General features: G+C 40.0%; 1 protein-coding gene across 3 annotated transcripts in view; it reads right to left on the bottom strand.

Annotated features, from left to right (window-relative positions):
• The window catches only part of setd2 (SET domain containing 2, histone lysine methyltransferase), a 122,241-nt gene that overhangs the window by 65,981 nt on the left and 32,118 nt on the right, over positions 1-24,142 (bottom strand). For all 3 annotated transcript variants that reach the window (XM_073049264.1, XM_073049272.1, XM_073049281.1), the window contains exons 3-4: positions 13,225-13,240; positions 972-5,653 (exon numbers count right to left, since the gene is read on the bottom strand). In XM_073049264.1, the coding sequence (XP_072905365.1) occupies positions 972-5,653; positions 13,225-13,240 (4,698 nt within the window). The remainder of the gene's footprint in view (positions 1-971; positions 5,654-13,224; positions 13,241-24,142) is intronic.

Below are 24,142 nucleotides of genomic sequence, written 5' to 3'. Positions count from 1 at the left end.
GCTGTTCTAAACTACACAATGGAAAACTAACACAAGATATATTCATTGTCAGCCTGGCTGAATGGTAGCATTCAACACTCTTTCTCATGGCTGCAGGTTTATTCTCCAGTCCCAAAAACTAAGCACACCCAATCTAGACTAACAGTACATGTAGTGTAGAGGAATGCTGAATTTCTCTTAATATCCTCAAATTCCTTCATCATTTAAACTAGCTTAAACTTCTAAACTCAAGAAAATGCAAACATCTGTAATTCATCCCCTTTTTATTTCCTGGTACCATTTTGGTAAATCTCTGCTGCACTGCCTCCTGAAGACTAGTGTCCTGACTACATTGAAAACAACAGAATCTGCAGGTTGTGTAGACTAAAACCAGGAAAAAGACCAAAATGATCAAGTTTTTGTTTGTTTTTGAGAAGTGCAATTTTATCACTATATTGGTGATGAAAGTTATACAGTTTTATTTTCCATCAGCTGATAATGCCAGGCTCACCCGATCTGATCTAAATATGACTCCAAAACCCTGCAATGCTATTGACTTTTAACAGCCACTTCTGTAAAGAAGCCATTAGGAATGTACCAAAAAAAATGCAGGTATTGCCTGTGGCATCCACACTGCATTAATGAATAAAAAATTCTCATGTCTCTTTAATTCTTTTGCCAATAATCCTAAATCTATTTCTTCTAATTAGCACATTTCCTTTCAAACTCCTTTCACGATTACAACTGGTTTTTATTAACTGTTTTGTTAAAGCTCCTCTGCTTTCAAGTAAACAATTCCAGTTTTTCTAGTTCTTCCTTAAAAATGAAATCTCTCGGGCCTGGCATTATTCTGGCAGATCTCCTTTGGACCTTCTGTCCTTCTAAAAATTGGTTCAAAGTCTAGCATTGATTTAAGGTTTGGCAAATCCTCCATTTAAACTTTGGGTTAAAGTTTAGTTAAATAATTAATAACAATAATGCTCAAAAATTACCTTTCTGTCAGGTACAAGTTTTCTTCAATTAACTCAAAGTAAGGTGGCATCATTCCTAATTTTGATTGCTCCTTCCACCACTGAGAGTTTTTGAATTCCTCCATTTTACACACAACACTGACCCATTCTTTGGATGGCACTGTGACCAATGGATCAGGCTCAACACGGACTTGCTCGCAATACCGTGTGTCAGCATCACTTTCCAAATCAGTGTCCGCCTCCTCCACCTGTGGCTTCTGGGAGTATCCTTGTTCATCGTCCAACTTCTTTTCTAACTCTCTGACCCTTGACTCTTTACCTCCTGTAGAGTCACTGGCCTTGAGTACCAAGGTGGTCCCTTTAGTAGAGTTGCTGGTTATTTCGTGAGCCTGCAGAGAGCTCACACCTTTGGGAACAGATCGCGGGTCACGGTTGACTGTTTCCCAGTTGTCATAGCTTGCAAAGTCATCGGTCATTGAATCGGGTTGTACCTGTCCTTGAACATCTGAGCCAGAAATATCTTGACACAATTGGTAGTTATTGCACATGATTGATTTAGCTTTTAGCTTGGGATCCCAACTGGCTCTCTTATCTTGCCAGTGATCACTTGTTTTACCTAACTCTGCTTCCTCTGTTTGATAGCAATACTTCCTGTATAATCCATAGCTGCTATCTGGTTGCTGACAACTGCTACTAGGTTTTTCTGGCTGAGAGAAATCCCAGTCAAGGCTTTCCAAATATTCTGGGCTATGAAAAGATCCTTGATCTTGGGCCTGCTGCTGAGGCCAAGAGACAGCCTGTCTGCTATCTGGCTTTTCTCCAAAACTTTTATCTTCCCCATGAAGTGCACGAGCGCTGTTTTGTTCTGCTGTTAGACTGTCCAAGTGACTACTAGGTGAGTGCTGGTACCTTTCTGCCATTCCTTCTGAACCTGGGGATTCCACTGAGCCAGATTTCTCATTTGACAGAGGGAGCTGATTTTGGTCAATCGAAAACCTCTCAGGCTGACTGGTGCTATCCACCTTGTCGGTCAACAACTGCTGCTTGTAGCTCTTGTGACTCTCACTAATAGGCGAAAGCTGACTTGAAGAAGCTTGTGGTTGGTCCTCTGATACTTCTTGGAATAAAGAGAGGGTACCCTGAACTGTGTCGGCATCCTCAACAGGATCACCAACCATCTCCCGGGGGATATTTCCAAGTTCAACACCATTTGGTTGATGCACCACACTGGGTTTCTCATCTGTTTCTCGCTTGCTGACTTCAACAGCTGAATGCTTCTTTTCTTGCTGACTTATTCTAGAAGATGATATGGAAGATGAAGGAGATGACATTGGACTCTTCTCCTCCAAAGTCAGGGTAGAATTCTTTGGCACTATCACTACAGACTGCAAGCGGTTCTTTGGGACACTACCATCATCAGAATCTGAGCTGGTTTCACTTTCTTCACTCTCTTGTTCACTGCTGCTCTTAGCATCCTCTGAACAATCTCCATTTTCAGAGCTCACGCTGTTGTATTCGACCTTCATACAACTACTGTCACAGTCAGACTTAGTTCTATAACTCAGTGAATTGTGTGCCATTTCATTTGTGCTTGTCAGGTTGGCAGGGCTCAGATGCAGTGGACCTTCCGTGACGACCTCCATTGTTAACTCTTCATCAGTTCCTTCATCTTCGGAAATTTCCATTCTATGCTCTGGCTCCACTTTAACAGAACTATCGGGTCTAGCAATGAAAGAGGTTTCTTCATTATTTGAAGATGGTGGTTCAGTCTTCACTGCTCCAGACTCCTTAGCTTCTGAATTAATGTGACTTGGCAAATCCACGTACAACCTAACTTTATCAACTAAATCCCAATTTTGGTTGCTAGGTGTTGCATTCTGTTTAATGCTATAACTGCTAAAGCTATTTGCATTGTGAAACAGTTTATCATTCTTCAGTTCAGACCCATTTCCTTCATTGGCATGTTGTTCCTTCTGACTATCTACAGCCCTATTTTCTGTTGACTCTTTGCCTGTGAGCTTTACATCTCTCATGCAGCTTTCAGAGTCTGCTGAAATGGTCTCTATTTCATCCAAATTTGAGCGAGACACAGTTGTAAACTCATCCATTTTGGGATAGGCCAAAATGTGTTCTCTCATGGTGTAGTGTGAAGTGTTGAATTCCTCCACTTTTTGGTAGGCCAAGTACTTGACCTCATCTGGGCTGGGATAAGGAGAAGCTTGCATGGTATTCACTATGAAATGAGTTGGGGACTGCAAGTCATTTGGTAAGTCATGAGATGAAACCATCAAATTAGACTCACACTGAGATGAAGCTCTATGTTCTTCATCCGATTCCGAACAAGATGAAACTTTTGCCAAAAGTCCATCTAACTTAGAACTATGTGATGAGCCAGCTATTTCAGAGGGCCCGGAGAGACAACATGTCCTTGATAAATCTGATGTGAGATACGGTGAGGTGCTTACACAACTGTCTGATTGGTGATCAAGGGAGGAATAAATATCATCTGATCTAAAAACATTTTGTTTTGTCCCTGAATTGTGTAGTTCGGGAACCTCTCTCATTTCATCTTCTGACTCAGAAGATGAAATCCTTCTCAATTCTCTGTCAGGTGACAAAACTGGCAAAGTCCTTATCTTTTGGAATCTGGAACTCGAAACATTTATTCTTGACTTGCGGTCCAATCTACTGTTTTCCCAAAGGTCTACTTCTGTTTCTGGTTCAGAAGAGTACACTTTAGTTAAGCAAGCATATGAATTAGAGTGAGATGGGGTTACTATTGAGTGCTTATCTGACCCACTGTTAGTCTGCGAATCCAGTTCTACTCCTGCAGGATCCATTTTAACTATTTCTACACCACAAAATGTTTTCGCTTTAGTACGAGATCGTGTCAATATTACATTCTTGTCTGATGTACTGTTAGTCCATGAATCCAATTCTGGTTCAGAGGAGTCCATTCTAACAGCCTTTGTTTGATGACAATTAGTTGATTTGGAGTTCTGTGGAGATATCTGTGAATTAATATCTGGTTTGGGATTTCTCCTAGAATCAGGTTCTAACTCTGTGGAATCATCCTGAGCTCCTTCTATTTCACAATAAACAAGTGTCTTAGAATGAGTCTTTGATTTACTGTCCAGCTTAGAGTTTTTTCTCAAGTCAATTTCTGGTCCTGGGGAGTTCTTCTTTAATAAAACTTCATGGCAAGAGAATACAGATTTGGAATGAGATGAAACCATCCTCAAATGACTATCAGATTTGGAGATTTTCCCGTAGTCTAATTCCAGATCAGATACATTAGTTCTGGCTGCCTCAGGTTTATGACAGGAAGTTGATGACTTTGAATGACATATTTTTGAATGACAGTCAGATTTGGACAATTTTCTAGAATCTAGTCCTACTTCGGAAGAATTAGTTTTAGAACTTTCTGATTCAAAACAAGCTGCTGGTATCCTGGATACTTTATCTGCTTTAGCATGAGATTTAGTCCTTTTAGTTTCTCTTTCTGATTCAGAGCAGGATGAAGTTGCTCTCAGATCTCTATCTGACCGTGACTGGTATTTTCTTGAATCTCTATAGGATTTAGAATGCAATGAAGTCCTTCTTACGTCATTTGACCTAGGATGATACCTTCTAGAATCTTCTTCAGAATCAGAACAAGAGGAAGCATCTCTTAAATCAGCACACAATTTGCTACGGGAAGATTTGCTCCTTTCTGAGTAAGGAGAACCTCTACGATATCTGTCTTTATCAGAATAATAAGAGCTCCTTGACCAGTCTGACTTTGAGTATGAAGAAGGTGCCCTTGAATCTCTATCAGAGCGAGATCGAGATGAACTGAGTCTTTCCTCTCTTCCATACTTTGAGTGAGATGAAGTCTTCCTCGTATCGCGATCAGATTTTGAACGGCCACTGCTCCTTCTATCTCGTTCAGATTTGGAATGGGAAGAAATCTTTTCCACCTCATCAGTTCTGGAAGTTGCTGGATATTTCTTAACTTCCCGACTCGATTCAGCATTTTTGGTGTCATGCGACTTCAAACTAGGAGATTTCCTTACTAAGTCCATCTCAGACTCTGAATCAGCAGATAGTGCTTGCACAAATTCTTCTGTCCGAGCAAGTTTCCTAAGCTCATCATTTTCAGAAGACACAGAGACATTCTTGAATTCTTCTATGTTATCATCTTTCCCAACATGGGATGTACCAAGATTCAGATTTGTTGGTTTAGTTTCAACAGTCACTTTTATCACAGTTTCAGTTCCTCCTGCAGAAAGTTTCTTGATGGCAGCATCCACAGGTTCCTCCACTGATGAACTACACTGCTCCCTGTCTGACAAACTCTGAGGTTTGGCTGCATCATTCAGTTGCTTCTTCTTGAAATGCACTTTGCTCCACTCGACCTTTGATTTTGGTGGTGATGACTTTGCTGCCTCTGGAGCATCAGCTGTTTCCGAATTACTTTTATTCTCCTGGTTCCCTTTCACAGAAATCAATGGCAATGCTGTTGGCAGAGTTTTGACCTCATCTAGCTCAGACCCAATGGCACTTTGTAACTTATTCCGTAAGGTCTTTGTTACATTGAAGGTAAAAGACACCTTCTGACGTCCTTGGTCCTCAAGATTGACCTTTGCCTTGGTGCCCTTTGGTAGAAAGCGACTGCAGCCTTTCGATGCTTGACCCTTGGGAAAATTCAACACTGCTTTGACCTGCAACGGTATTGGGGATACTTCAGGTACAGTTCTGTAATGTCATATACATTTCATTACAAATAAAATCTCAAAATGGCAATCATAGCAACAATTCCTTAATTCAGAAACAATCTAGAAATTGAAGTTAGGTCACAAAAGTCCTCAAGTATGTTCTGCTATAACCTTCATGAATCTTAAAATCTTTGATTTTTATAAGTCTATCAATATAAAACTTGAAAATAACAACTGATCAAAGAAATGTCATCTATGGAAGAATGGCTCAAATTCCTATCACCATCTGCATGACGAAGCATTACCTCAATTCATCCCGAAAACATTTGGATCTAATCTATCGGCTATGCCACTCATCATAAGCTCCCAAATCAGTTACTCTCTGACTACACTACAAGTTTTCTGTAAATGCCCTGAAAACTTTGGAATGCTTGTGTATCACTCCCTCATAATTTAATTCCTGGGAGTCTAGGTTTCATTTGGTTTCACCTGAATGAACTTACAATAGAATACAGAGGTCTGAATATGACTATGAGTGGAAATAAGGGAAGGAGAGAAAGGAGGTGATTCACTGGTGACCTTTAAAAAAAACATGGCTGAACAAATAAGTACCAGCAACAGATACCAGAGTATCATAACCTATCCTATCCATACTAAAGAATATCCATTATTTAAAATAAACAGCAGAAAACACTCATTTGATAAATAAGATTATAACAAATGTGCCAGTGCAGAAGATATGCTGCGGCATATGGAATCCAGAGGTTGATGACGACAACTATATCTGCACTTGGTTTCTGTGGCTTGAAGAAATTTTGCTCAGTTTCACGAGGAAAGTTTTAAAAAGGGGAAAAAAAAGGTGTGGTGGCAATACAAATATTGATATGAGTGTGACAGTAAAGGGATATGGAGGAGAAAAATAAGAGTGCAACAATAAATTCAAAATGGAAGCATTCGAGAATACATGACACTTTGGAAACAGATGGAAAATAAATGGTGCCAGGATAGCAATGCTAATAGATGATGAAGTAATAGTGAGAAAGGGCCTTGGTTTAGAAGACCAAAGCAGAAAATTGGTTTGGATGGAGTTAAAAATAACAGCAAGAGAAACAAGTTATTAGTGGGAACAGTCTAAAAGCCATCAAACAGGATAAAATATTAATCAAATAATAATGGGAGGGAATAAAAAGGTTCTTTAATTGGAGTCCTAGAACACAACAGCATGAAAACAGTCCTTTCTGCCCATCAAATCTTTGCTAAACCATTAATCTGCCTAATCCCATTGATCTGCATCTGGACCATTATCCTCCATACCCCTCCTATCCATGTACCTTACCCCACACAAAGCCATTTTGACTATCCCTAATCAGGTCCTTTCTATCCAAATACTTCTATATCTGGTCCCTTGGAATACCTTCCAGTAACTTTCCCACTACTGATGTCAGGTTCATTGGCCAAGAATTTCATGCCTTATTCTTAGAGCTTTTCTTAAACAAGGGAACAACTTTAGCTATCCTCCAATCCTCGCGGCTAAGGATGTTTTAAGTATCTCTGCTAGGGCTCCTGCAATTTCTACATTAACAACCCCTCACAGGGTTCGAGGGAAGACTTTGTCAGGCCCTGGGGATTTATCCGCTCTAATTTGCCTCAAGACAGCAAACTCATCCTTCTCTGTAATCTATACAGGGTCCATAACCTTGCTGCTGCAATGCCTCACATTTATAGACTCTGTGTCCATTTACTGAGTAAATACATAAGCAAAAAATCCATTTTAGGTCTCTCGCATCTCTTGGCTCCATGCATAGATTACCACTCTGATCTTCTGGAGAACCAATTTTGAATCTTGCTATCCTTTTGCTCTAAAAGAAATGTGTAGAAACCCTCAGGATTATCCCTCAATTTGTCTACTGGACCACTTTCATGTCTTCTTTTAGCTTTGCTGATTTACTTGCGTGCTCTTGCATTTCTTATGCTCCTTAGGAACCAGATTAGTTTCTAACTGCCTATACCTGCTATGAACCTCTTTCTTTTTCTTAACCAGTGCTTCAATATCTCTCAGAAACCAAGGATCCCCAAACCTGTTATCATTGCTTTTATTCCGACAGGAACATACAAATTCTGTACTCTCAAATTTTCACTTTTAAAGGCCTCCCACTCACCAACTACACCTTTGTCAGAAAATAACCTGTCCCAATCCACACTTACCAGATCATTTCTGATAACATCAAAATTGGCCTTTCTCCAATTTAGAATCTCAATCTGAGGACCAAAACTATTCTTTTCCATAATTATCTTGAAACTAATGGCATTACGATCACTAGATGCAATGTGTTCCCCTATAAAAATTTCTCTCACCTGCCCTGTCTCATTTCCTAATCTAGTGTCACTCTCTCTCTATTGTTGGACTTTAATGTACTGATCAAGAAAGTTTTCCTGAACACATTTGACAAACTCTTTCTCATCTAGCCCTTTTATAGTATGGGAATCCCAGTTACTATGTGAAAAGTTAAAATCACCCACTATCACAACCTTATGTTTCTTGCAGTCTACTATTTCTATACAAATTTGCTCCTCTAAATGCTGTGGACTATTGGGTAGTCTATAATCCATTAATCTGGTTATACCTTTCTTATTTCTCAGTTCTACCCAAAAGCCCTCAGTAGACAAGACCTCCGGAGTCCTGAATGAGCACTACCCTGAAATTTTCCAGACGAGTAATGGCACCCCTCCCTCTTTAATCATTCTTGCTCTATCATGTATAAAACAATGGAATCCAGAATATGAGCTGCAAGTCCTGCCCCTCTGCCACCAAGTCTCACTAATGGCCTCAATGTCATAATTCCATGTACTGATCCATGCTCTAAGCTCATGTGCCCTTTCTACAATACTGCTTTCATTGAAATAAACACAGCTCAGAACATTAGTCTCAACCCAGCATATTCAACCTTTTGATTCCTGAGTTTGTATGTAAGCTTAAGAATATCTTTCCCTACAACCACTCTACTATCTGTCCTGGTGCTCTGGTTTCCATCTCTTTGAAACTCTAGTTTAAACTGCAACACCCCCCCCCCCCCCCGCCATGTAGCACTAGGAAACCCTTTTGCTAGGCTATTAGTCTCTCCCTACCCCAGTTCAGCTGCAAACTGTCCCTTCTGTACAGGTCCCACCTTCCCTAGATGAGAGACCAATAATCCGAATATGTGATGTTCTCCTTCCTGTATCAACTCCTTAGCAAAGTGTTAAACTGTATGGTCTTCCTACTTCTGGCGTCACCAGCACATGGGACAAGTAGCAATTCTGAGGTCATAACCTTGGAGGTCCTGTCCTTTAGTTTAGCACCTAACTCCCTGAACTCACTTTGCAAGATCGTCAGCCATCTAACCCTTGTCATGGTAGTTTTCACCTTAAGACCAAAAGACACAAGAAAAGTATTAGGCCATTCAGCCCACTGAGTCTACTCTGCCATTCAATCATGGCTCATTTATTTTCCCCCTCAGCCTCATTCTCTGGACTTTTCCCCTGCAACCTTTGATGCCCTGACTAACCAAGAAATCATTAGCATCTGTTTTAAATAAACAATGACTTGGCCTCCACAGCTGCCTATGGCAAAGAATTCCACAGATTACCTTCTGGCTAAATAAATTCCTCTTCATCTCTGTTCTAAAATGACTTCAGGTCCTAGATTCTCCCACTGTTGGAAGCATCCACTCAACTAGGACCTTCAATATTCTATAGGATTTAACAAAACCCTACTTACTCTTCTAAACTCCAGTGAGTACAGGCCCAGAGAATAAAATGCTGCTCACATTGATCCTTTCACTCCCAGGATCATTCTCATAAACCTCCTCTGGACCCTCTCCAATGCCAGCATTGGGATCTAAATAGGCTCAAAATACTCCAAGTGTGTTCTGACCAATGCCGTATAAAATCCTAGCATTATATTCTTGCTTTTATATTTTAATCCTCTTGAAACGAATGATAACATTGCATTTGCCTTCCTTACTACCGATTCAACCTAGAAAATAACCGTTACAGAATCCTGCACTGACTTACACCTCTGATTTCTGAATTCACTCCATTTAGAAAATAGTGTACGCCTTTATTCCTTTGAACAAAGTGTATATTCATGCACTTCCGTATATTGCATTCCATCTGTATGGCCACTTCTTTGCCCATTCTTCTAATTCTCCACATCCTTCTTCACCTGCCCTGCTTCCTCAACACTACCTTTACCTGTCCTTTACCTATTTTTGTAATATCTGCAAACCTGGCCATAAAGCCATCAGTTCCACCATCTAGATCACTGACCTATATGTGAAAAGAAGCGGTCCCTAAACTGACTTTTGTGGAACCTCACTAATCACCGCCAGCCAACCAAAAAAAAAGGCTTCTTTATTCCCACTAATTTCTCTCCTGCCAGTCAAACAATCTTCTGTCCTTGCTAGTATCTTTTCTGTAATACTATGGGCTCTTATCTTGCTCAGCAGCACCTTGCCAAAGGCCTTCTGAAAATCCAAGTAAACAACATTCACTTACTCTTCTTTGTTTAACCTGCCTGTTACTTCCTCAAAGAATTCTAACAGATTGGCCAGGTAAAATTCTCGATACTGACTTCAGCTGATTTTATTATGTGCCTCCAAGTACCCTGAAACCTCATCATAAATAATGGACTCTAACATCTTCCCACCACTGAAGTCAGGCCAACTGGCCTATAATTTCCTGCCTTTTGCCTCCATCCTCCTTAAAGAGTTGATCGATATTTGCAATTTTCCAGTCTTCAGGAACCATCCCCAAACCTAGTGATTCTTCAAAGATTACTACTAATGCCCCATAATTTCTGTTGTCACCTCTTGCAGAAAGCTGGGCTGAATCCATCTGGTCCATGTGACTTACCTACCTTCAAACCATTTAGCTTCCCAAGCACCTTTTCCTATGTTCACTTCTGCCCACTGATAAATCTTGCATTTCTGGCGTGCTGCTGGTGTCTTCCACAGTGAGGACTGATACAAAGCACTTCATCTACATCTTCATGTGGAATAGATAATTAAAATCTATTTGTATTCAATTTTTGGGATTAGAGTTTTGCTGGCAAGACCAACATTTGTTGTCATCCTTAATCACACCTAAGATGTAGTGGTAATTAGTGCAATAGCCAGTCTGGTGACAGTACTCTCACAACTTTGATGGGTGAGGAGTTCAGGAAGATTGGTACAAAGATGGCGAAGGGACAATGATGCACTTCCAAATCAGGATAACATATCCTTTGGAGAGGAATCCAGAAGTAGTGGTGTTTCCATCCACCCTCTGCCCTTGTCCTCCTTAGAGGTGACGTTTTCTGATTTTGGAGGTGCTACCAGAATAATTAAATAAGCAGTTCATTTTATAGATGGAAATTGAGTTAAGTACAACCTGTATATATGGTCAATTGCTTCGAGAGATAGCAGGGTGGATTTGCCAAATGCTGTGGGGTTGTAGACATCGTATGCCATGCAAGTTTGTGGCCTCACTGCCAACTCACAATCTGCCTGGGTTACAAAGAGTTCAGAGGTTGAACCCTGCTGTAAACTCTAGTCTGACTGGGAGTTAATTCGTCAGTTTGGATTTATTCTGTTTTTTTGTGAAAAGGACAATACTTATGCAATTCTTCCACAGTGTCAGGAAGATGCCGCTGTGGTAAACGCACTTAACAGCTTGGATAGAAATACTGCTAGTTCTGTAGAAAAAAAATTAATATTATAGCTGCAAAGTTGTCTGGTCAAACAGCTTTGCTGTATCTAGTGTCATTAATGCTTTCTTAATATCATGTAAAGGCAATTAATAATGGGGATCTCCGAAGGAGACTGAGATGGGTCGTCTATTCTGCATATTTGGCTAGTCTTGGCAGTGGATGCTTTAGTTTTATCTTTAAGACATAAATTCAGAACCCTGCCAATGCTGAGAATTATGATATTCTCAGACTCCTCCTGCTGTTAACAGTTTACTGAGCTAACAGTTTTAATAAGCTCTGTTCAACTACAGGTGTCCCCCGCTTTACGAATGTTCACTTTACGCTGCTTCGCTTTTACCTGTTTTCGCATTACAAAGGGGATTTTTGCTTTTACGGAAATTATCCCCCCATATAAATTAATGGTTATTCGCTTTATGCCATTTCGACTTAAGAAAGGTTTCATAGGAATGCTCTACCTTTGTAAGGGGGGGGGGGGGGAACACCTGTATTCAGCTCTCATCTACTCTTTCTGTTGTAGGATTGGTTAGCTTTATCTGTTACATGCTGTTTAGCTCGACATAACTTCCCAAACTGGGTCCTCTTTTCTACTCCCTGAAGTATGGGTTCCCCTCTGTAATTATTGACAGAATCCATGACTGTACCTTATCCATTTCCCATCAGTGCTCTCACCACCTTTCTTCCTAGACAAAACACGGATAAAGCTCCCCTCCTGTTTATACCTACCAGACTGGGCAGCTGATCATATCCCCGTAATTTCCACCTCCTTCAATCAGATTCTACCAACAAAAATATCTTTCCTTTCTAGTATTCCAAAGGTACGGTTCACCATTCCATCAGGGCTGTTTTATTATCCCTCTCATCCCATTCTCCTGCCTTCTCCCTATAACCTTTGATGCCCTTACTAATCAAGAACATATCAACTTCTGTTTTAAATATACACCATGACTCAGTCTCCACAGCTGTCTGTGGCAATGATTTTCATAGATTCACCACTCTCTGGCTAAAGAAATTCCTCTTCACTTCTGTTTGAAAGGGATGCCCTGGTATTCTGTGGCCCTGCCCTCTGGTCCTCACTATAGGAAACATCTTCTCTATGTCCACTCTATCTAGGCCTTTCAATTTTTGATGGGTTTCAGTGAGATCCACCAACAACCACCCCCCTCCATCCACCAATACTTCTAAGCTCCAGTGACTATAGATCCCAAGCTATCAAATGCTCCTCATATGTCAACCCTTTCATTCCTGGAAGCATTCTTGTGTATCTTCTCTGGACCCTCTCCAATTCCAGCACATCCTTTTTTAGGCTAGGGGCCCAAAACCGCTCACAGTACTCCAAGTGCAGTCTGACCAATGCCTTATAAAGCCTTACTTGCTTCTGCATTGGACAAATTAAATGGAGATTGGGTGTCTATTTTTGAAGCACCTGTAACTTCCTTTTGCTCTCCACTTTAATTCTCTATCTCACTTCTACTCCTATTCCACCGTCTGTGGTATCATATACTGCTGTAACTAGGCCCTGCACAAGCTTCAGAAACAACACCTCATTTCTTATCTGCGTAACTGAACACTGATTAATACAAATTCAATTAACGCTTCCTCTGGGCATCCAAGAGGGCGAAACTCAGGAATTAGTGAAGGGAAATTCAGAAATGGCAGAGATTTTGAACAAACAATACATAACTGGTTCATTGCAGCAGACATTAAAAGTATCCAAATAATAACAGAACATCAAAGACAAAAGGAACTTAAAAATAGTAGGCAACTAAAAGCTAACGAATTCTCCGGATTGAAACAGACCAATTCCCTCACAAGAATTCAGTTACAATTAATTGAACATTTAAATCCTTACTGCATTCTCGTCTTCTCTGTTGCCGGTGATGAAGCAAGCCATGAAAGAAAAGAATAAAAGCACAAGATTAGAAACTCATTCTAATATAGAGGGACAAGTTCATTAAGTTACACAGACTACTTTTCACATTCACCTGAAAATGTGCACTTTCCCAACTATGTATCAAAAAGAAAATTACCTCCTGGCAGAACAGAGGATACAGTACTGAAATAGTATTTTGGTAAATACCTGTATGCTTCTCTACTATTCCTGCCTGCCCTGGTTGGAGAAATATTTGACTCCAGACAACAACTATGTCTTTTCTGAATTGACTTGCTGAGTGGCTGAGCAAGTTACTCAGTATTCAGTACAAGGAATACGCATCACTACATGAACAGGACATCTAAGGCAATAAATGCTAAACTTTGCTATATATATATATATATAATAAACTGGCTGTTTTTTGTATAAGCTCATATGGCAACATTGGAATACACTGAAGGACCAGTGATTGCAGATCCCAACCTTACCAATCATTAACATGGATCTAATTTTTACCCAGGCATGACAAGATAACAGTTGGAAACAAGAACCTTTGTTTCCCCCTTCATGGTTTCTTATTTCGTTTTACCAACATATGTCACTGAAATGATGGTTCAATTATTCAAGTTGCAGTAAATTGCTAAAAGAGCACAAGACTGGGGTCTCTTACATGCCTCAGCTATAATCCGGGGTTTTTGCCGGAAACGTCATGCTCTATGTGGAAATTCAGATACAAATGAGAAATCTCACCAAAGAAGGCATCAAGGCAGAGACTGAGTTCCACTTTTCACTTGCCACTTAAATCTTGGAAGTTCCAATCGCACTCCAGACACCCAAGCACTTAAACTCAGTCTTCACAAAGCAGTATAGACGGTGCCATGCTCTTGTTAATATCACTTTTCAGGTCACAACAATCTGATATCTTTCTCTCACCTCCCTTCCAAAGATTGTGAACCTACAACATACATGCCCAAGGTAGCATGCACAAAATTTGTCTTGGCACATGGCATGCAGAGCTGCCCCTCCATTCTTTAAATTCCACCCTTACAGAACAAATACGTAATGATTATCTTTTCTTACAATCTGAGAGCCATACTTTCACAGAAATGGCTCATGTGGGCTTGGTGCCAGCTTGAAAACCTGACAGCATATGACACATTTTGAAATCCCTGCAGATCAGAGCTGTACAGTGCCTGTAAAAAGCATTCACCCTCCTTGGAAGTCTTCACGTTTTATTGTTTTACAGCATTGAATCACAGTGGGTTTAATTTGGCTTTTTTGACACTGATCAACAGTCTCTTTTGTGTCAAAGTGAAAACAGATCTCTACAATGTGATCTAATTACAAATATTGTATAAGTAATTCAACCCCCTTTAATATGACACATTAAATTCACAGGTGCAGCCAATTTGTTTTAGAAGTCACATAATTAGTTAAGTGGAGATCTGTGTTTTGGAGACTTGTGTGCAGTCAGGCTTGTTTCAATTGGTTGTAATAAAATTACACCTGTACCTGGAAGAACCAACTGCTGGTCAGTCCATATCCTGGCAAAAACTACACCATGAAGACAAAAGAACACTCCAAACAGCTTCACAAAAAGGTTATTGAAAAGCACAAGTTAGTAGATGGATACAAGAAAGTCTCCAAGTCACTGAATAGCCCTTGGAATACAGTTAAGTCAATCAAGAAATGGAAAGAATATAGCACAGCTTTAAATCTGCCTGGAGCAGGCTGTCCTCAAAAATTGAGTAACCGTGCAAAAAGGGCACTAGTGAGGGAAGCCACCAAAAGACCTCTGATAACTCTGGAGGAGTTACAAGCTTCAGTGGCTGAGATGGGAGAGACTGCATACAACAACTGCTGCACAGGTGCTTCACCAGTTGCAGCTTTATGGGAGAGTGGCAAAGAGAAAGCCACTGTTGAAAAAATCTCATGAAATCTTGGCTAGAGTTTGCCAGAAGGTATGTATGAGACTCTAAAGTCAGCAGGAAGAAGGTTCTAAGGTCTGATGAAACCAAAATTGAGCCTTTTGGCCATCAGTCTAAATGGTATGTTTGGAGTAAGCCAAACACCGCACATCATCAAAAACACACCATCCTGCCTGTGAAGCATGGTGGTGGCTGCATCATGCTGTGGGGATGCTTCACTGCAACAGGCAATGGAAAGCTTGTGAAGGTAGAGGGTAAAATGAATGCAGCAAAATACTGGAAAATCCTGGCGGAAAACCTGATGCAGTTTGCAAGAGAACAGAGACCTGGGAGAAGATTTGTTTTCTAACAAGACAATGACCCCAAGCATAAAGCCAAAGCTACACAGGAATGGCTTAAAAACAACAAAGTTAATGTCCTGTAGTGGCCAAGACAGGATCTAGACCTCAATTCAATTGAGAATTTGTGCATGGACTTGAAAAGGTTGTTTACTTGCCACCCCGATGCAATCTGACAAAGCTTGAGCCACTTTGTAAAGAAGAAAGGTGAAAAACTGCAGTGTCCAAAGCTGATAGAGACTTATCCACATAGACTCAAGGCTGTAATTGCTACCAAAAGTGCATCTACTAAATACTGACTTGAAGGGGGTGAATACCCAGGCAATCAATTATTTTGTTTTTTATATTTGTAATTAATTTAGATCATTTTGTAGAGTTCTGTTTTCTGTTGATCAGTGTCAAAAAAGCCAAATTGAATCCACTGTGATTCAATGCTGTAAAACAATAAAACATGAAAACTTCCAAGGGAGGTGAATACTTTTTATGGGCACTGTATATCAATATTTGGATAGTAACTGGTTACAATAACAATATTTCAGAAATGTTATTCAATTATCTTAAGATTAATATTAATAATTTTTGAAGTTTTAAAAAATTGCTTCATTTCAATTTGTCTCTGTTCTACTTCTATACAAAAAACACACATATATAAGCAATAGAAGTCATCTGTTCCCCCTCAAGTTCATAACTATTGTTACTAATTCATTAATGATAATCACTGTGTGATGAACCCCCAGGTTTATCTTGGCGTGGACTGTCATTTTAAGACGTCAGCCTCCAAGTGCATCGATTTTGCAGCAGACCAGCAGGGCACATCCCGTGATTTCTGACTGGGGGGGGGGGGGGGGAGGGCAGACCTATTTGACTCTGCAGCTTGTTTTGATTTAAGGAAGGACACTCACATACATACAGTCAGTCGCAGTTGGAGTTGGACAATGGAAGGAAGCCAGTGACTAAAGGGGTCACTGGTTGGAACTTTCAAGTGCCCACAAGGGTGGATTGAGCATCAACCCAGCACATTGGTAAGTGGCTATCATGTCCTGACAAAGGGTCTCGGCCCGAAACGTTGACTGCTCGTTTCCACGGATGCTGCCCGACCTGCTGAGTTCCTCCAGCTTGTTCTAAGTGACTATCACGTTGTGTGATTGGGGCAACCTTGTGGAATCTACCCATGTGTTAACCCTTGCCTGGGTGGTAGTTCCTTTGAAGACAGTACCCCTGTGATAAGCTACTATTGGTGATAATTTGTAGTTGGATGTGGAACAACAACGGATAAAACCTACGGCGACTGTTATCCTGTTTTACCACCGTGGAACCTGTGGAATACGACATAAATGCCTTTTCTCGTCATTCACCTTGGATTACAAATATCTCTTTCACATCATTTAATCTGTGGGTGAACTGAACTTTCATACTTTACCATCTCAAGATTTTAAGCCTGGTGCCCCCCCCCCCCCCCCAGCTCAATAGTTTGGAAGTTACATTTACACATATGTATACTCATAACACTGTTAACTTTTGATTATTCTTGTTTAAGTTGCTATATTAAGTAGATACTAATAAAGATAGTAGTTTCAACATCAAAACCAGACTCCAGGTGTGGTCTGTTGCTGCTGGTACTTTTAAACTGTTACAGGTACGTAACACCTGACTAAATTATTAAGCTATATAGAAGAATCTTTTTTTAAGAAGATAACTTGGGCATATACACTCAAAAAGGTTAACCATCCCTGCCTCACCCTCCAATAATTATCAGTCCAGGTCTCCCAGGCAGTCTCGATCTCCGTAAGAATTTAGCTTCAGTGCCCTGAACCACAAAAATGTGCTAACCTGCTTCTGAAAACCCACAGCCTAGATGGTCATGCTTCTTTTTGTCCCAACTTATTTCTTACTGCCTTGAGTTTTGTTTCTCTCCTTTTCAAGTCAATTCCCTCTTACTTCCTTAACACCTTTGTTTGTGCTCCAGTTTGCTTGTCTCAACTGGTTTATTTTAAGCTGGATGTCCAATTTCTCCACATCATGATTGTTTTGGGATCTCTTCACTCCGAACATACAAATCAAGAACAGAAGAAGGTCATTAGGCCTGTTGAGTCTGTTCAGCCATTTAACAAGTTCACGGCTGACTTAACTGAAAGACCAGCATGTCCAATCTATCCTTATAAATCAACTCACACCATTCCCAAGCTTCAAAGTGTATTTATTATCAAAGGACGTATAAATTATACAACCTTGAGATTTATTTGCTTACAGTCGCAAAGCAAGAAACCCAAAAGAACCCAATTAAAAACAAGACCAACCCCCCAATGCGCACAGAGAAAGAGAAAGTAAACACAAAACAAATCATATAAAGAATAGAAATGAGCCACAGCATTCTGAACTAAGTTGAGTCATTAAATCCAAATCCCCACAGTAGGCCCAAAACCTCAATATTCAGTTCACATTAGCTGGGTGAATCGCTGCAAAGTTTGCAGACATGAAGCACAGCAGCCGTGGGCAGTCTCACAGCCTTAGCATTGCCGAGACAGAAGTCCCCAGACTATCTGGACCAGCGTTTAATTGTCCGAACCCTGCACTAGGACCCGGGCTTCATCACCAGCGAATTGCTCTGGGCCTAGATTTCATTGCTGAAGCTGTATTTGACCCCTTCAATTCAGCTTGGTGTTTAGAGAGATCCACCCTCGTACCTGGGTTAGTTGGACAGAGATCAGTATCCTCTGTCCCATGTTCTCCCCTCTGAGTTGTTCACACCAACCAGAACCAGCAAGGCTCTGACTCCAAGTGCATCGATTTTGCAGCGGACCAGCAGGGCACATCCAGTGAATTCGCTCTGCCTTCTCTCGCTTCTTCATTGATTGCAATGATAGTTTACCACAATTTACTTAAACAAATGTTCTTAATAATGTTTTTTTTTGTAATTTTTTTATTGAAGTTCATCATCAAACAAACATTTCCATAAGATGTATTTCAGACATTGTATAGATATATCATATAATCATATATGTCACAAATCTCCACATAGTATCTATCGGAGGTATACACTTATAGAAAAGAGTGGAAAGAAAAAACAAGCAGAAGGAAAAAAACTGTGCACAAGTAGGGAGTGATTTTTTTTTAAACAACATATTCATTTATTTATGGATACAAACAATTTTGGCTGATAACAACCTGCAAAGGTACATAAATACTATTGATAGCCCATGGGTGAAATTGACTCTTAAAATATGGAAAACTACTATAAAAGAATATAATCTAGAAGGAGATATTGCAATTCTTAAATGGTGTGCATATGACTCGGATTTTACGCCGAATAAACCGGATACTAGATTTAAGGACTGGACAGCTAAAGGAATAACAGTTCTTTGCAACATAATGAAAGAAGGAACACTGTTCAGTTTTGAAATGCTTAAAGAGAAACACTTACTAGAAAAACCAGATTTTTAAAATCGGTATTTATAGATGTGACAATATATTAATAGGACGCTTAAAAATGTAACCAAGGCAAGTACATGCTTGATAGAGCTATTTAGAAAAGCATATAATTCAGATAACGGTAACAGAATCATTTCAAGCATGTATAAGGGTTTGCCAAATCTTAATAATGGTTTTAATTGAATTCCTTTGCTTTCGAACTACCAGTAAGCTGTCGCACCATCTTCGGTAGCGTCATCTTAAACTGAAAAGTTTCATATATCAGTTCAGTAAATTTTCTTTGAACTGTTTTAATGCATTATATAAGGACAGTAGTAAATTAGAGAGTATTGCAAACATGGTCTCACCAGTGCCCTATGTAACTGAAGGATGCCCCTCATTACTTGTTTTCAGTCTACTAGTAATAAACAGTAACATTCTGTTAGTTTACTAAATCAATTACAGTAAGGTCATAAGAGATAGGAGCAGAATTAGGCCACTTGGCTCATTGTGCCTGCTCTGCCATTCCATCATGGCTGATTTAATATCCCTCTCAACCCCATTCTCCCACCTTTTCTCCATAACCTTTGAAGCCCTGACTAACCAAGAAACTACAAATACCTGCTTTAAACATACTCTATGATTTGGCTTCCACAGCTGCCTGTGGCAATTAATTCCACAGATTCACCACCCTCCGGCTAAAGAAATTACTTCCCATCTCTATTCTAAATAAGACGTCTTTTTATTCTGTGGCTGCGCCTTCTGGTCCTAGACTCCCCCGCTATAGGAAACATCCTTTCCACAACCACTCTGTCTGAGCCTTTCAATATCCGATAGGTTTCAAAGAGATTCCACCTCCCTCCATTCTTCTAAACTCCAGCGAGTACAAGCCCAGAGCCATCAAATGCTTCTCATATGTAAACCCTTTCGTTCCCAGAATCATTCACATAAACTTACACTAAATCATCTCCAATACCAGCATGTTTTCTTAGATAAGGGGCCCAAAACTTCTCGCTATAGTCCAAGTGCAGTCTGGCCAATGCCTTATAAAGCCTCAGCATCATATCCTTGCTCACCAGTCCTCTTGAAATGAATGGTAACATTGCAACTGTCCTCCTTACCGCCGACAAAAACCTGCAACTTAAACTTTAGAGAATCCTGCAGCAGGACTCCTAAATCCCTTTGCACCTCTGATTTTTGAATTTTCTCCCTGTTTAGAAAATAGTCCACACTTTTATTGTTTCTGCCAAAGTGCATGACCATACACTTCCCTACACTACATTTCATCTGTAACTTCTTTACCCATTCTCCCAATCTGTCTAAGTCCTTCAGCAGACTCTACCTACACCCTCCACCTATCTTTGTATTGTCCACAAACTTGGCCACCAAACCATCAATTCCATCATCAAATGATTGACATCTAATGTGAAAAGAAGCTGATCCAATACCAACCTTTGCGGAACACCGATCATCTCTGGCAGCCAAACAGAATAGGCTCCCTTTATCTGACTCTTTGCCTCCTGTAAGCCAATCTTCTATCTTTCAAGTAATATCACAGGCTCTTATTTTGTTAAGCAGTCTCATCCGGCATCTCATCAAAGGCCTTTTAAAAATCCAAGTCAGCAACATCCATTGACTCTTGTTTGTCTAATCTGGCTGTTATTTTCTCAAAGAATTCCAAAAGAATTAGTGTAGAATAACCAGCATTTTGTAGAGATCCTTCTGCATTTTGTGAGCATTGCAACAACTCACTATTTACATAATTTTAATTTTAAAAAAGATGCATTTTTCCTACCAGTCACATTTTCCCATATTATACTTTCCATTTTCTATTTAAATAGTCTAAGCACACCAATATGTTACTTTTTACACCATGAAATATTATTTTCTTCAATAAACTTTATCATATGCTTTCAGGAAATCAAATTACTTTACATCCACTATTTATCCAGAACACATTACATCTTCAAAGGGCTGCAATAAATTGGTTAATGATGGTTTTTTGATTTTCCTCGATATAAAACTATGTTGACATTGCCTGATTACCTTGAATTTTTCCATTGCTATGCTATGACATAATTTTGAATACTTTCTTCATGACAGATGTTAAACTCACTGGATTGCCTTCTGCTTCCCTTTCCTTCACGAATAAATCAGTTATGTTTGCTATTTTCAAACTAATGGGATCCTCCCAAATCAAGGAAAGAATTGAAAAATCAAAGCCAAGTTATCAACTATTTTACTTTTATTAAGATTTAGAACAAAGTACATCAGCAGCTAAGTCCAGAGCTCCAACTATTTGTTCAGTACTACTTCCTTGGTGGTTACAAGTTTCCCCAAGTTCCACCCTCACAAGTACAGATATTTCCAGCGTAATACTTTATCGTCTGTAATGAAGATTTACACAAAATACTTATTTAATTCACTCGGTATCTCACTTTATTCCACAACAACTTCCAATTAGAACTCTGATTATTTTCCTTTTTGGAAGGTTACAGAAAATATTACTTGGCATTACTGGCTGGCATTGCTGTACTCTAATTTTACCTCTATTAATCTTATAGTCAATCTTTGCTGTTTTTTTAAAACTTATTGTATACAATCTGATTGCCATGCATCTTTGCACAATTATATGCTTTTTCATTTAAGTTGGGGCCTGCACGGTTGCTTAGCAGTTAGCATAATACTATTATGACTCCAGAATGTGGTGTTCTAGGAAATTATCCTGAAACCAATATGAACTCCTTATCAGTGTTTCCTTTCCCTGGTATTTTTATTTTATTTGCAAATAAAATTTCCTTTGAACAAAAGTCCAAATTCTCCTTTAATTTCACTCAATTTCTCTGAATCAACACTATAGCTACAGGGAGCCATATGCAATAGAATAATGTCTGCCTTATTCCAGAAGACTTCGAACAACCTGTATCAAAGTTCAAAGTAAAATTTATTATCAGTGTGCATACATGTCATCACATACAACCCTAAGATTATTTTTCTTGTGGGCAGGATGAATGCCCACTAGAAAACAGGATCAATGAACAACAAACTCTGCAACTGCAAATATAAATAAACAGCATGAAATAACAAGAAGTCCGTAAAGTGAAACCATTGGTTGTGGGAATACTAGAAACAGAATGAATGTAGTTATCCACTTTTGTTGAACAGTCTGGTGGTTGAGGGATAGTAACTGTTGTTGAACCTGGTGGTGCAAGTCCTGAGGCTCTAGTACCTTCAACCTGATGGCAGCAGTGAGAGAAAAAGCTTGGTCTGGGTGATAAGGATCTCTGATGATGGATGCTGCTTTTCTAGGGCAACATTTCAAGTAGATGTGCTCAATGTTTGGGAGGGTATTACACATGCTGTACTGGGTTGAATCCTCTACCCTTTGTACAATTTTCTGTTCAAAGGCATTGGTGCTCCCATACCAGGCAGTAATGAGGCCAGTGAGCCCACTTCTGGCCACACATCTATAGAGGTTGGTCAAGGTTTTTGCTGACATGCCAAATCTCTGCAGACTCCTAAGGAAGTAGAGGCACTGTCATGCTTTCTTTGCAATTACATTTATGTGATGGGTCCAGGGGACAGGCCCTCTGAGATGGCGACACTCAGGAATTTAAAGTTACTGACTCTCTCCACCTCTGATCCTTCAATGAGTACTGGCTCATGGATCTCTGATTTCCCTCTCCTGAAATCTACAATCAGTTCCGTGACCTTGCTGATATTGCATGAGAAGTTATTATTATTATACCAATCAGCCAAATTTTCAATCTCCCTCCTGTATGCTGATTAATCACCACCTTTGATACAGCCCACAACAGTGGTGTCATCAGCGAACTCTTATATAGTGTTGGAGCTGTACTTAGCCTTACAGTCATAGAGGTAAAGCGAGTACAGCAGGAGAGCCAGGTACTCCAAATGGATTGGCAGCTTTCCTTGGATTCACTCACTTGAAGACAGCCTTTTTCCACCTGGTTCTCACTTTCATATGGTCCAACTCAGAATCTTGCCCCTCTGCACCTCCATCTCAGGGAATGTTTGTTGTCTCGAATCTATTACAATTCACCAAATTGTATTGCTATCTTCACCGCACCTCCCCCCATCCTGCCTCCAATCCATTCTCCCAGTGTTTCTGGCTCTGTCATATTTGTTCTGATAATTAGACTTTCAAGTGCCTCAGAGATACTTTCCTTTATTGCCTCCCTTGCACCATTGTTCACAAGGTTCTCAGCCATTACCCACATTTCTGTTCCTTAGCTCTCTCCTCCCACTCACATCTTACGCATTCAGAGAAACCTCCTTTAATTTCTGCCACCTTCAACACAACACCATAACCAGATGCATCATCCCCTCCCCTCCCAGCATTCCAAAATGGCCATTCTGTCTGTGGCTAGTTCAGACTTCCTCCACCAACATTCCCCCTCTCATAGTAGCTTTGCAAGCAATGGCAGAAGGTGCAACAATTCCCTCTTCACACCATCCAAACAGTCCTTCCATGTAAAGCAGTGGGACATTTGTATCTTTCAATTTAGTGCTCTGTATTTGGTGCTAATACTGTTGCAGAACACCTTTGGTGAATTTCAAAGTGTGCCCCTGAACTTTCTTTAAACACAGGAGATTCTGCAGATGCAGGAAATTCAGATCAACACACACAAAATGCTGGAGGAACTCAGCAGGTCGGGCAGCAGCTATGGAAAGGAATAACCAAATGATGCTTGGGTTGATACCATAGGGGTCTAAGACCCTATTCCTTTCCATAGATGCCACGTGACCTGCTGAGTTCATCCAGCACTTTAGGTGTTAGCTTTAAGCTTTCTGTTGCCTCTCACTACATCTCTCCATTCAGCTTCCAGAAACATCAAGAACATTCGAAGTTATAAAGCTTTGTGAAAAATTGTTTCCTGATTTCACTAATGAATAATACTTCTTTCCGATTACTCTTATTTGTTTTGGATTTGATCACTACAAGAAATAGTTTCTCTGCACACTGCGTCTGATCTTATTATTTTAAATACAGGGGTGAGCTTCTCCCACGCTATTTGGCAAATACAGTTTTGGAATAAGCTGCCAGAGAAGGCAGTGGAAACATTTGGACAGATACTTTGACAGGAAAGGGGAAAAGGGATACAAGACTAATGCAGGCAAATGGGATTAGTGTAGAGAGGCATTATGGGCAGCATGGATAAGGTGAGGCGCAAGAGCCTATTTCTGTGCTTCACGATTCTG

The sequence above is a fragment of the Hemitrygon akajei genome, chromosome 1, assembly GCF_048418815.1.
Source record: "Hemitrygon akajei chromosome 1, sHemAka1.3, whole genome shotgun sequence".
Classification (NCBI taxonomy): domain Eukaryota; kingdom Metazoa; phylum Chordata; class Chondrichthyes; order Myliobatiformes; family Dasyatidae; genus Hemitrygon; species Hemitrygon akajei.
Note: the sequence above shows the minus strand (reverse complement) of the source record. Positions and strands in the feature narration are given on the sequence as shown.